At 36.2% G+C, this 13,582-nt stretch overlaps 1 protein-coding gene and 1 pseudogene across 2 annotated transcripts; one reads left to right on the forward strand and one right to left on the reverse strand.

Moving 5' to 3' along the window:
• Positions 1 to 622: 622 nt before the first annotated feature.
• LOC139891722 (3-isopropylmalate dehydratase small subunit 1-like) lies at positions 623 to 2,778 on the forward strand. 2 transcript variants are annotated; one of them, XM_071874710.1, is made up of 2 exons: positions 623 to 1,501; positions 2,463 to 2,778. In XM_071874710.1, the coding sequence occupies exon 1, from the start codon at positions 718 to 720 to the stop codon at positions 1,492 to 1,494; it is 777 nt and encodes a 258-aa protein (XP_071730811.1). In that variant the 5' UTR covers positions 623 to 717; the 3' UTR covers positions 1,495 to 1,501; positions 2,463 to 2,778. The 2 variants fall into 2 exon arrangements, with proteins under 2 accessions (XP_071730811.1, XP_071730810.1); XM_071874709.1 differs by having other exon boundaries at positions 624 to 1,501; positions 2,520 to 2,778.
• Positions 2,779 to 3,563: 785 nt separating this feature from the next.
• Positions 3,564 to 13,582, reverse strand: part of LOC139888610 (E3 ubiquitin ligase PARAQUAT TOLERANCE 3-like) — a 36,262-nt pseudogene continuing 26,243 nt past the window's right edge.

A 13,582-nucleotide genomic window follows, 5' to 3' on the forward strand; every position in this document is an offset into this window, starting at 1 on the left:
TCTCTGAATGTTGTATTGGCTGCTGAATTTTTAGAGCTCATTTGTTAAAACGTAAGCAAATAAACATATGTATCACAGGAAATCTCAACCGGTATGATAAATTGGGTGGTAACTATGTAAACATTGAAGAGGGTATACTCTTAGTACTTCATTAGACCGTACTGATATCGAAGTACCAAACCGTATACATTATTCTAGTTACATCATTTTAATTTTTTCGTGAGGTTCGGGTGGGGTAAATAAGTCTAGGGTCAGGTATTAGTTTGTAGTTTTTTTCGCGAGTCCGGGTCAGGAGATGGTTTTAGACAAAAACTAGATTACCTGGCCCATATACCCCAAAAAAGACCTGAGTTCATATATCCGCCCCATAAACCCAATAACTCGACCGGTAGAGCCGATAACTCGACCCGTATATGCAATTACCCAAAAAAACTCAAATAACCGTGGTAAAACTCGTTTGTCCGATAGTTCGTTAGTGAATGGGGACCCGGATACCCGTGAGAAAACCCGTTAACCTTTTAGTATCTAAATGAAGATCCGACGGGTTCGAATCCATGTATGGAACTAGTTTTTTTCTTTAAGGTCTAAGATTACCTAAACCTTCCCGAAACCCGGCCATATTGGTACGCAGGTCATCCCCATTTCAAACCATTTTTTTGGTACTCCTTCGTTGGTTAAAGTTAACTTCTTGCACCTACTACTACTGCACAACCACCAATGGCGGCTTCTGCTTCTCTAACAAACACCAACGCTTTTTCCTCCTCCGTCAGCCGCCATCACCACCAACGGCAACCATCCGCATCAATCTCCACTGTCAACTTCTTCAATTCCACAACACAACGCTCATGTAAACCCCTAATTTCTCATTCTACCTTTCCTTCAAATTCAACCGTACGCCACAATACATCCGTCGTTGCTGCAGCAACCTCCGATTCACCTTCATCTGGTTCCGCCACGTCATTTCACGGCACGTGTTACGTCGTCCGTGACAATATCGACACCGATCAAATCATTCCAGCTGAATACCTAACCCTAGTTCCATCAAAACCTGAAGAATACAAAAAACTCGGATCCTACGCCCTTATCGGACTTCCTGCTTCATACGAAACTCGATTCGTTGAGCCTGGAGAGTATCAGTCCAAATACTCCACCATTATCGCCGGAGATAACTTCGGTTGCGGTTCGTCACGTGAGCACGCGCCGGTAGCATTAGGAGCGGCGGGAGTGACGGCGGTGGTGGCGGAATCGTATGCGAGGATATTTTTCCGGAATTCGGTGGCAACCGGAGAGATTTATCCATTAGAATCGGAAGTTAGGGTTTGTGATGAGTGTAATACTGGTGATGTAGTGACAATTGAGCTTGATCAAAGTCTATTGATTAATCATACGACTGGAAAAGAGTATAAGTTGAAGCCAATTGGTGATGCTGGACCTGTGATTGAAGCTGGTGGTATTTTCGCTTATGCTCGTAAAGCTGGAATGATTCCTGCTTAAACTCGAGGTAATTTTTGATCTGCTTCTTTATAAACAGGATATTTTGATTTAAAGTAGAAGTTGAAAATGTGTTGATACATGATTTCGGATGAAACTTGTTTTCCTCAGTGAGGAGGTGTTTGAATGTTTAGAGGCCATATTTGAAGTTCTTATAGCTCATTGTGTGTTTTATACATCTGCTTAAATGTTTGTATAATGCTCTGCTTTTTAGATTTTGAAAGAAAATTACTTTTTTGCTGTACACACTGTTAAGCCATAAGCGCTTAATATTAAACACTTGGAATATTAAACTGAATAAGCTGCCTGCATTGAAATAACTAGTCAACAATCTGATTGTTTTGATGCTGAATACTAAGAACATATTCGGGTCAAAGGCACATCCAAACACATTAAACTGACCAGTCAATACTATAATTTCGAAATAGTTAAAAATAGATGCCTATAACACCTTATGAACTTGCTAAAAGAAGACTGACTATTGAGATGAATTTGAATTAGTCAGATGGCTCAACTGTCTGTTAGCGCTTCATATATGACTTTTTCCTCCGATTCATACTTACTACTCATGCTAGCTGCTAAATTTTTTGGGTGTTAATGTATCAATTTGGACTCGTTAGCTGCTAATTAATAGAAATGTTGTCATCCCGGTAATATCATTTGGACAACACAACTCGTGATGACGTGATTAATGCAAGTATATATGTTGGTCCATAAATCAATAAGACCTTTGTTCTTTCCCTTTTGTAATATGTATGGGAAAAGTATCAGGTGTTATATTAGTGAATGCTTACAATGAAAAATTGTGTTACACAGTGATCATATATTTTATTTGCAAACTTTCACTGGATCAAATCACATTTACTATGTGTAGTTATGCAAATAAAGCTACAGCACATGAATCCACAAACTCTATATTGGATCCATAAGTTTGAATACGGTTTATTATGCCACTTCCATGTCCTTTTTAGGTTCTACTGGCGTTGAAGTCTTTTCATCCGTCTAACTACACCAAACGTTTTGTGCAGGCCATAGATCACGTCTGCTCTCTGGCAGGCTTGGTTCTGTAGAAAAGATCCATTTGAAAGCTACGTATCGAGGAATTTAGGAGAGGTATTAAGTGGTTTGGGTACTATGTTACTTGCAGTGAAATGAATGCGGATGTGTAATCTTTTTAAGTATTTAAACTCTAATTAAAAATTTGTTATGTCCCAATAATTTGATGAATGTTCTATCAAGAATTTGTTATACCCCAATAATTTGTTGAATTTCTACTCTTTTCTGACACATGTTTATGTCGTTTTTCTCTCCTGAAAGTTGCGACTAATAAAATCGTCTCGTTTAGCTGGTAAATCATATGGTTTATCTGGAAAAGCTGTGAAGTTACGATGGCGCTTGTTAAAAATATAAGTAAAATTATGAATAAAATGAGGAGGAGAAGTTGTATATGAAGTTGTAATGTATGAATTTGTGATAAGATACTGATATGTGAAATTTATTTGATTCTAGATTTATAAATGTGGTCGAATAAATATTCACGATTTAGGTGGTGTCTTTTAACGTGCTCAAAATATAATTCGTAGACTGCATATCGTTACAACGATATGGAGTCGGAATTAGATAATATGTCTAAGAGCCCAATGCATTTGCAAATGTACAAATGTATTAATTTTCAAAGTTTTGTTTTTTCTTTTAACTTTGACTAGTATATACTAATATACTATTTGATAAAAGTTACATATGAATAAGTTGAGTTTAAAAATGTGTTTTCGTTAATATAACTTTAAAATATTATATAACACAAATAAAGAAATTTATAAAATAAAAGCAATATTCTCAAAAGTGAATACACAATCATAATGAGATGGAGGGAGTAAGATACTAATGATTTTAACTGATTCGGAATTGTATAATGAAGTGTTTTTAATGGTTAAATCAGTTGCATGTAATAGTTTGATTGAAGATTCTAAACTAAAAGCAAGCAAAAGTTCAACAAAAAAACTAGAACAAATGGCAAAAACACTAAAGTATACGGAGTATCTAACTTATTTCCATCAAGTTAAGTTGCGGTGATACATTCAAAAATACAAAAGAGAACAAACACATTACAAATATGGATTCTCGCAAAAGGGAAAATAAGAAATCATATATTAGCACGTTTGCTTGATTCCTGCTATCTGTGCTTGCTGTAGTGTTCCCGATCACGGTTCTTTTCACGTTCTCGATCTCGTTCCCGCTCCCTTACCGGAGACGGCTCGTATCTCGAAGGTCTCCTTTTGAAATGCCTGTCATCATCATCATCTATGGTAACAGCAGTTGTGGTGTTGGTGCTGTATTTTCTCGACACCGGAATAGATCCATCACCAGATGCTGCTTCAGAGGAGCTTGATGTGAGCTTCCATTTCTTCGAAGCTGCTTCTTCGTCCAGGAAACTAATGCGAGAGAAGACATTCGTCTTATGTTTCCGATCACTGGCAGTAGTAGCTGCAGTTACTGTTGCCGCTGCTACTGCATCCGCCTTAGAGTCAGCGGCTAGCGGTGGCTTTCTAGTTGATGATTCTGAACAGCGGTGATTCTTGTGCGGCGGCTGTGAGTGGTGGTGGTGACGCCCATCATCATCGTAGTCATCATAATCATAACGATCATAATAATCATAATGATCGCTGGAAGATTTTCTCTTGGAGGATGAGTGGTGGAACATCGGTGACATCATCACGGGAATGGCGGTGGTCAGATGACGGTCTTTCGTTTCTGTGTCGGTGAATTGGTTTCTATATAAAACGGACACCAAACAGACATACAATCAGCCTTTAAAGTTAGACTCTTGCTTATAAACAAAAATACCAATGGAGATAAAAAAATGACAACATTATAGAGTTTTCGACTTCATTGGATGAGCATCCTCATAGCTGCGTACTGCTCGGGTGTAATTTCGCTCTTTTGGTAACTCCCGGCTGTTGTAAGAAGTTGAGAAATTATTATAAGGAATAAAACTTCAATAAAATATTTAATTTGGGACAATTTTTTACAGCAAGAATGGAACACTAAAATAATAACATATATGAATAATATGCAATGCTGGTGCGATCATTAGTTACCTTCCTAATCCACCACGTTTATCAAAACCACGCTTTAACTTCAATTCTGCTCTGCATGCTTCAAATTCCTCTCTACTCATAATAGGGGGTCCACCACCATTCATGCCCCTACCCAACTCCGCAAGATCTCTGTTAATATGTAATACAAATATTTATATATGTCCAAGTAAACATATACCAAATACCGTAAGAATAAATGGAAAAATATACCTTTGAGGTGGGATAAAGGGAGGCATCATGAGGCGCGAAGGCCCAAAAGGATCTTGAAGAAACATGCCTCCGAAAGAAACATCCATTGGACCTCCAAATCCATAACCACCACCACCACCACCACCCATATATAGCATGCCACCACCATATGGGGGGCCCATAAACGGATCCATACCAACTGGCATCATGCCGTTCCAATATGGAGGATTGTAAGGATTAGGACCCGGAGGCATCGTATAGTTCTCAGCTGCAAAGTGTTGGGGCCCCCTCCACTGCATATCGACTCGTATGTAGCTTCAGAAACATCAGGGGCTTTAAGACTTTTTCTTTCTCCGAAGCTGTCGGTGGAGCTCCAGGAACCACACCAAGTTCTGTGGGACCCGGCTGCATCTTTGTATCGTTCACTGGTGAAGCGTGCTCCCCTTTTGAGGCTGCGGATCGTGAAGGAGATGGAATGTTAGGGTGTGGTGGTGCACATCTAGCAGACTCCATATCTGAAGAACGACAATATATGAACAAATATGGTTTTAAAAAATTGTTTATTGCTAAAATTAATTTGGTAAACAAATTGTAGATACCTTGAACATGATAAGCACTGCCACCATTTTCAGCACTGCTATTATTTGATTCCAGTATTCGGTTTATTGTATCCCCTAGTGTCTTATTGGGTAACAGATCATCCGCTAGCACATTTGTTGCACCACACACACAAACTGATTTATTGATTATGTGATCCCGTATGCCTGTCAGTATAATTGAGATAAACCAATCAGATGCCGATATAAATACAAAAATAATCATGTATTCTCAAGATAAAGAATAATATATATCAACATTGACCAAATTAGAAGCAACATGGGGATTACTAGGTTGAGGCTTTTTAGGGAGTACTCGGCAACTCGGGGAGTACTTCAATGTTGACCAAGTTTGACTTCGACCTACTTTAACAGAGTTTTGACTAATTTTCCGAGTAATGGTTAGTTTTAGCCAAGTTTTAGACTGATTTTCCGAGTACTCGCCGAGTAATTCCGAGTTTTGGAACACTTTTAGAAGCACCAGTTTGAGGGGAAGTTTCATTATGACAGAGAAACAGTATTAGAATTTAACAGCAGACAAAATATAAACCGAAACACTTACATTTATCACAAAAACTCTTGAAACAGCACTTGCTAGTGAGAGCAGCATCTTTCATTACTTAGTTACACAAAGGAGAACGAAAGTTATGGAGGGAGATCACCAACAATAACAGTATAAGTAGACGGCAATACCTTCAATCTCCTTCTCAAAAGCAGCCCTGTTGTAAATATAATTAAGCACAAGGAGATTTGGTCATGTGTGTACACGAGCACTGTTGTAAAAGTCGACCGACACTTTGGTTTGGGGGCTAACCCGTTCCGCTAAAAAACGCCTAAACAGTCGAGTCGAAGTCGCCTGAGTCGGGTCTAAGTCGGTCAAAGTCAAAGTTGGTCAAAATTTCAATAATTTTTTCAATATCTATACTTTTAATATCTATTCTTTGTGTTTTATGTATGATACGTTTATGTGTAATTTATTTATTTAAGATATATATTAATAAAATTCAACGTTGGTCAACGCTCGATTCGTCACCGACTCGACCGACTCGTGCCTTCCAAGTCCCAACCAACTCGTCCCCGACTCGCGACTTTTACTACCTTGTACACGAGATTTACAGAACCCTAAGAGAAACTGTAGAGTTTAAAAAAAATAAAGAAACCTACTCATTCGGCTTCAAAATAGCCACTGCGCCACTCGGTAATGTGTAGACGGAAACATATAAACTATTTTTTTTTATGTTTTCATAACTCTAAAGAGATTAACGGACTATCTCACCTCATGGTGAATGTCACAACAAACAACAACAACAACAACAATACCCAATTCCACTAAAGTAGAGTATGAGGGAGGTTAGATGTAGACAGTCCTTTCCTCTACCCTAAAGTAAAAGGGAAGTCATTCCTCCACCCACGGATACCTATCGGTCCCCAGGTAGAGGAAGTCGTCCCTCCCTATTCTGTAGAGCAGAGAGGCTGCTTCCTAGGGACCTCCGGCCAGAAAGAACCATGAAATCCGATATGTGCAGTAAAAATATACAAGTACATTTGATAAAAAAAAAACTTTACCATGAATAATGTATACTCCAATACGATATGTATAGGTAAAAAGAGCAGGTAACAATATAATGTAATATAACATAAAAGTAAAATAAGTGAGTGTCAAATATGCAAGTATAACAAGTCATGTAAGTACAATAAGTATACGTAAACATGTTGGTAAAAAACATGTAGGTATAATATGCAGTATAAAGTAGATGGTATACAATGTAAGCATAGACAAATAAGTATACTATGTTAGCATAAAAACATGTGATATGAAAGTACGTATAATTAAAATGCCATATAAAGTAATACAAACATGTAACCATATAGAGCAATAAAGAATGTGAAAATGCTACAATACAATAAGTATAGATATTTTATATATCCAAAAAAACATGTACCACCAAAACGAAAAGTCTCACGAAAAAAAAGAAAAAAAAAAGAAAAAAAAAAAAGACATAAATGAAGTGCACAAGCAAGTAGGCAGGGAATATAAAAAAAATATATAAAATAAATAAACAATATGCAGAACCTAGTCATCTATTCTAATTCTACTCCTCCACAAATTCCTATCAGAGGTCATGTCCTCGGTCAATAAGAGCTCCTTCATGTCAAGCTTCAATCTATCCTCCAACCTACGTCTGGGTCTACCCCTTCTCCTTACGCCCCCAACAACGAGGGTCTCGACTCTCCTAACCGGGGCTAAAAGTGGACGCCTCAAAACATGTCCAAACCATCTAAGTCGTCCTTCCCTCAGCTTGTTGGTTATGTTCCCAACTTCCAAGTTCTCCCTAAAAACTCCATTTGGTATCATATCTAGCATAGTCTTACCACACATCCACCTAAGCATCCTCATTTCTGCCACCTCCATCCTTCTCTCCTTGGCTTTCGTCATTGGCCAACACTCCGATCCGTACAACATGGCCGGTCTGATTGCCACCTTGAAGAATTTTCCTTTCAATTTAAGGGGTACCTTCTTGTCGCACAACACCCCTTTCGCTGCCCTCCACTTCAACCATCCTACTCGTATACGGTGTGTCACGTCCTCATCTATCCTTCCCGATTTGTGGAGCATCGAGCCTAAATATCTAAAGGCCTCTTGTGGAGGTAAAAGTTGATCCCCAATTCGAACATCCACTATATCCTCTTGTTCCTCTTCGCTCGTCCTGAAATCGCATCTAAGGTACTCCGATTTAAGTCTGCTAATCCGTAGGCCATTTGATTCTAGGGCGATCCTCCATTGCTCTAGCCTTCTGTTAAGCTCATCTTGGGAATCCGAAACTAATACAATATCGTCCGCGAATAATAGGCACCATGGGATGTTATCTTGTATCCTTTGAGTCAGTTCGTCTAGAATCAAAGCGAAAAGATATGGGCTAAGGGTCGATCCCTGATGTAGACCTACTTCTACTGGGAAAAACTCAGCGTTTCCTACCGTCGTACGTACACGAGTCTTCGCCCCCTCATACATATCTCTAATAGTTCTTATATATCTACTTGGGACACCCCTAACATTAAGAGTCTTCCAGATCAGCTCACGCGGGACAGTCATATATACATATACATACACTATTAATACTATTGACTGATTTAGCTGTTTTTCAACAAATGGGGAAGCTATAAGATAATTACCAAAACCACGAGCCCCCGTTCTACCACCCATTCCGCGCCCAAAGCCATCAAAATTTTGCCTGCAATTAATATGACATCATCAAACCCATATCATGATATCACAATATGAATATAAGAATATGAGTCTCAGAAGACGATGTTACTGCTGCCAGTCTAAGGCTGGTGTATCAATTAAGGCCTGAATTTTGCTGTCCTCGTCAGCTGCCACAGCTTCAGGACTTTCATACAAATCCTTTCCAAATCATCATATTCTGAACCATCAGGCTTCAAAGGGCAATATAGTAATTGTGTTATTATATTCATATACCATGACTAAAATGTCAAATATATTACTACTAGAAAAAAACCTTACATAGTAGAGAGGCCAGCTTCTGACTTTCTCTTTGCCTGTTGCACACTCTCCAGCTCATTAAGAATTTTGGGCCTGCAGTGCAAATTAAAAATAAAAATAAAAAAACAACTTAATGAATGGCTTAAAATTTAACGAGACTAATATGACCCTTTTTTGCCGGATTGATAAACCATAGTTAGGTTCATGCGACCATCAGAAGGCATGGATGAAACTTAGTAGTCAAGCCTAAGCCACCAGCAATTATGATTATGATATTTAAAAATAACCAAATATATTATTTATTTCAAATTCAAAGGCTTTAAAACTGTACTCGGCTTGTTCAATTGGTGCTGCAACTATAGGCTTGCGAGGCTGTCCAGCAATTCGACGAATTAAAACAGATGTATTTTTTGGAATCAACATGTCTTCATCATTGTTTGTATTCTGAAATTATAAAACAGAACATTTATGTGAAATACTATACATTGATCAATCCACTTCAACCGACTACAACATAATCCTCTAATCCGTTCATAAATATTATTCATCTAAATCTCTAAATCCAAACCAACTAAACGTTTAATTATTTATTATCACTTTTTACTTCACCTTAACATATATGGGGGATTTGGAAGCGCTTATCTGCACATTTTGACAGCAGATAAGCACATCCAAACACCTATATAAAAGATGTTAGCTTATTTTAGAAGGAACACAGCACTTAAAAATAAGCATACTAACACCTACTTCTATTAGAAATTTAGAATAGAAATACAAATAAATAATAATAAAAAAGAAACATATAATGTACACTGCTATAAAAAGCCATCTTTAAAGATCATGTTTACCCACAGATTCAGAAAAATCATTCGAATGCCAACTTAATTAAATCTTATTTAAGTGAATTTACCAATGTAGTAAAAAATAATTTTTTTTTTGCAATCACAAAATAGGTCCAGGACTTAAAAACACGCCTCCATTAGTCTGGGCGTTGATGATGACAAGATCATAATCAGTGCCCCTGCCCAATTGTTTAGATTCATAATTCCTCCGTCCCTAAATTATTGTCCAGTATTTCATTTTGGGATGTCCTAAATTAATTGTCTACTTCCATAAATAGAAAGGAAAGGAGATATTTCATTAGTGAATCTGGAGAGAAGATATTTCATTGGTGGAGAAATAAAGTTAGTGGGATTTCCTAAAACTGTGTGTTTTTTCTCGGGGACAATTAATCTGGGACGGAGGGAGTATATTTTTTCTTTCAAAAATGCAACTGTTATAAAATGCTCATCGATTGGAATCGAGTCATAATCTTTTGCACTTTTAAACTTATATTATTACCAATTACTGCCATAATTATATCAAATTTTTTCTTTTCTCTCAAAAATTTCAAGAACAAACACAAATTGCACTACTAGCATCAATAAAGGCGTTCATATAATAGCAAAAATATCAAACGCCTGAATTGAACACCGAAACAAAAACATAGAATAACAGTACAAAAATCTATAAGATATAATCTCTATTTATTTATTTATTTATTTATTTTCGTATTTCCACTCTTCACTGATATCAAACCGAATCTCTAATTGGTTAACTTATCAAAGGCGATGCACGCAACACGCTTCAACAGAATCGTCGACAGATCTTCATGCGTTCACTCCCTCAGCTTTTTCCAATAATTTCACTGATTCTTCGATTCGTTGAAACAGACGAGAACCAAATGTTCAATATCAATCATGTTGAAAGACTTCACGAGCTAGGGTTTTAAAGGATACTATTATATATCCTATGAGAAGACAAAACCCTAATTTCTTCGATTTGATTTACAATTTCAAGGATCTGATTTTAAATCTACAAGCTTTTTTTTCGATCTTCGCGAATCGGATGTAGAACCCAGAAACACTCCGAACAAGAAACGAGTCTCGATTAATAGAGGTATACAGCGTGCATCGCCTTTGATAAGTTCACCAATTAGAGATTCGTTGATGTAATTCAGAGAATCTGAAAGATTATGAGCGTATATATAAAATTAATGCTGAATTGGTAGAGCATATGTATAATCTAAATATTCCCTTCACTGGGCGGGGCAGTGATATTTTAAAATGTGTTTTTGATAGATCCACTTCATTTTATATCTATACCCTTAAATGATGTTCTCTACAAATTTTATGTTGGAAGTTATTTGAGGATAATTTGGGAAGATACCACCAAATATGTGTGGATCTATAAAAAAAAACAATTTGGAAATATCATCACCCTTCACAAAAATGTTAGAACTCTAGACTTCCCTCCTTGGAGATAAAGCAAGTTGTACTTTTATATATAGTGCGGTGCAAATATTTACACTTTAGCCCTGAAACTCTGCCAAAATAACAAGATGGGGTTTAAGTCATTCTCTACAATGCTGTCAACGAACCGCATTCGAGTCAAGCAATAAGAATTTTAGCTCGGTTCGTTTAACTTTTACACGATTAGAACTTGGCTCGTACTCGATTAATATTCATATTTTGTTGTAATTCGAACTCGAAGTCGGTATTTGTCGAGTCACCTATGTAATTGAGGATTTAATTATGACAAATATAGTCATTAACACTAACTGTAATGTGCGGCCAGCAGTAGTTCATGTAAATTGTTCCAAGTACAAACCAACATTGTATGCTTAGTCTTATTGTTGTAAGTGTGTTGCCTTAACTATAAGCAACAGATAGTTAAAGAGAAGGGTTCTTCATAACCAACATGATGTATGCTGACCAGTAGAAGACTAAAGAAGAACCAACAGAAGAAGAAGAAGAAGAAGAAGAAGAAGAAGAAGAAGCACAAAGCACTTAGATGAATTATGTCGTTCAGAAGTATAATCGTTTCCTATGTTGTCTACTTCAAAGCATGCCTATTCAACTGAGGTCGAAGACGAAGTTGAAGAGAAAAGGACACAAGTCGGCGGTTGTCAAGTGATCTTAGAAGACGACATGGTATGTTGAGGTATAACTCATGCGTAGTTCATGGTTATGCCTAATGTCAACGCCTTGGGAACCCAACATTCTATTTGTTTATTCAAATAGTATGTCCGCTTAATTTGGGCAGTTCCAGAATAGCTTATAAACAAATAAGAGCCACGTTCTTTCTAATTGGCTTGTCAACTAGAGTACAAACATCCATTGGACCAGCGGATAATAGAGTCTTTACCTGGTTAATAGGCTCTATATTAATATATAACTCCACTTACGTTTTATTTAGTGATGTGGGAGATTGAATCGATAGAGTCTGTAATCTTGTATATGCTTAAGAGTAGTCTAAGCTATCAAGGCATAATCTGAAATGACCCGTTCATATACATTATAAACGATTCACAATAGTTGATTACATTGCGAGGTATTTGACCTCTATATGATACATTTTACAAACATTGCATTCGTTTTTAAAAGACAAACTTTCTTTACATCGAAAATTGACAGGCATGCACACCATTTCATAATATCCACTATCCAACTATAAATTGATTTAATAATAATCTTTGATGAACTCAATGACTCGAATACAACGTTCTTCGAAATATGCTATGAAAGACTCCAAGTAATATCTTTAAAATGAGCAAATGCACAGCGAAAGATTTCTTTAACACCTGAGAATAAACATGCTTTAAAGTGTCAACCAAAAGGTTGGTGAGTTCATTAGTTTATCATAATCATTTATTTCCATCATTTTAATAGACCACAAGAATTTCATTTCCAGTTCTCATAAATATACGTCCCATGCATAGAGACAAAAATAATCATTCATATGGTGAACACCTGGTAACCGACATTAACTAGATACATATAAGAATATCCCCTATCATTCCGGGATCCTCCTTCGGACATGATATAAATTTCGAAGTACTAAAGCATCCGGTACTTTGGATGGGGTTTGTTAGGCCCAATAGATCTATCTTTAGGATTCGCGTCAATTAGGGTGTCTGTTCCCTAATTCTTAGATTACCAGACTTTAATAAAAAGGGGCATATTCGATTTCGATAATTCAACCATAGAATGTAGTTTCAATTACTTGTGTCTATTTTGTCAAACATTTATAAAAGCGCATGTATTCTCAGTCCCAAAAATATAAAGGGTAAAAAGACAAATGAAACTCACCATACTGTATTTCGTAGTAAAAATACATATAACGTCATTGAACAAGTGCAAGGTTGGCCTCGGATTCACGAACCTAAATTAATTATATATATTTATGTGTTGGTCAATATTTGTCTAACAAATTAGGTCAAGTCATAGTGTACCACAATCCTAATGCTCGAGACTAATATGCAAAAGTCAACAAAAGTAAATTTGACTCAAAATAATTTCCAAAAATCTATACATGATTAATATATAGTTTAAATATCGTCGTTTTATATTTTTAAATATTTTTAAAAGATTTATTAGAGTAAATAATATAATTTATTTATTAATAAATAAAATTTTATATTAAATTTATATAATAAAATATACTTTTATATATATTAAGTAATAAAATTTATAGGCCAGGTTCATTTAATATCATAAAGATAATATGATAGGTATTATTAAAGTAAGTTATTACACGTAGTAAAATATGTTTGTATCACATATTTATTTGATAAAATAATATCTATAATGATAGTAAGTAAAAGTTGTATTATTTTGTAATAATAATTATTATTATAAAAATATCAATATTTATAATTACTA

The sequence above is a fragment of the Rutidosis leptorrhynchoides genome, chromosome 2, assembly GCF_046630445.1.
Source record: "Rutidosis leptorrhynchoides isolate AG116_Rl617_1_P2 chromosome 2, CSIRO_AGI_Rlap_v1, whole genome shotgun sequence".
Lineage (NCBI taxonomy): Eukaryota > Viridiplantae > Streptophyta > Magnoliopsida > Asterales > Asteraceae > Rutidosis > Rutidosis leptorrhynchoides.

Bases quoted from the DNA above. Each gene is read 5' to 3' on its own strand.
- LOC139891722 (XM_071874710.1), top strand. From the start codon at position 718: ATGGCGGCTTCTGCTTCTCTAACAAACACCAACGCTTTTTCCTCCTCC.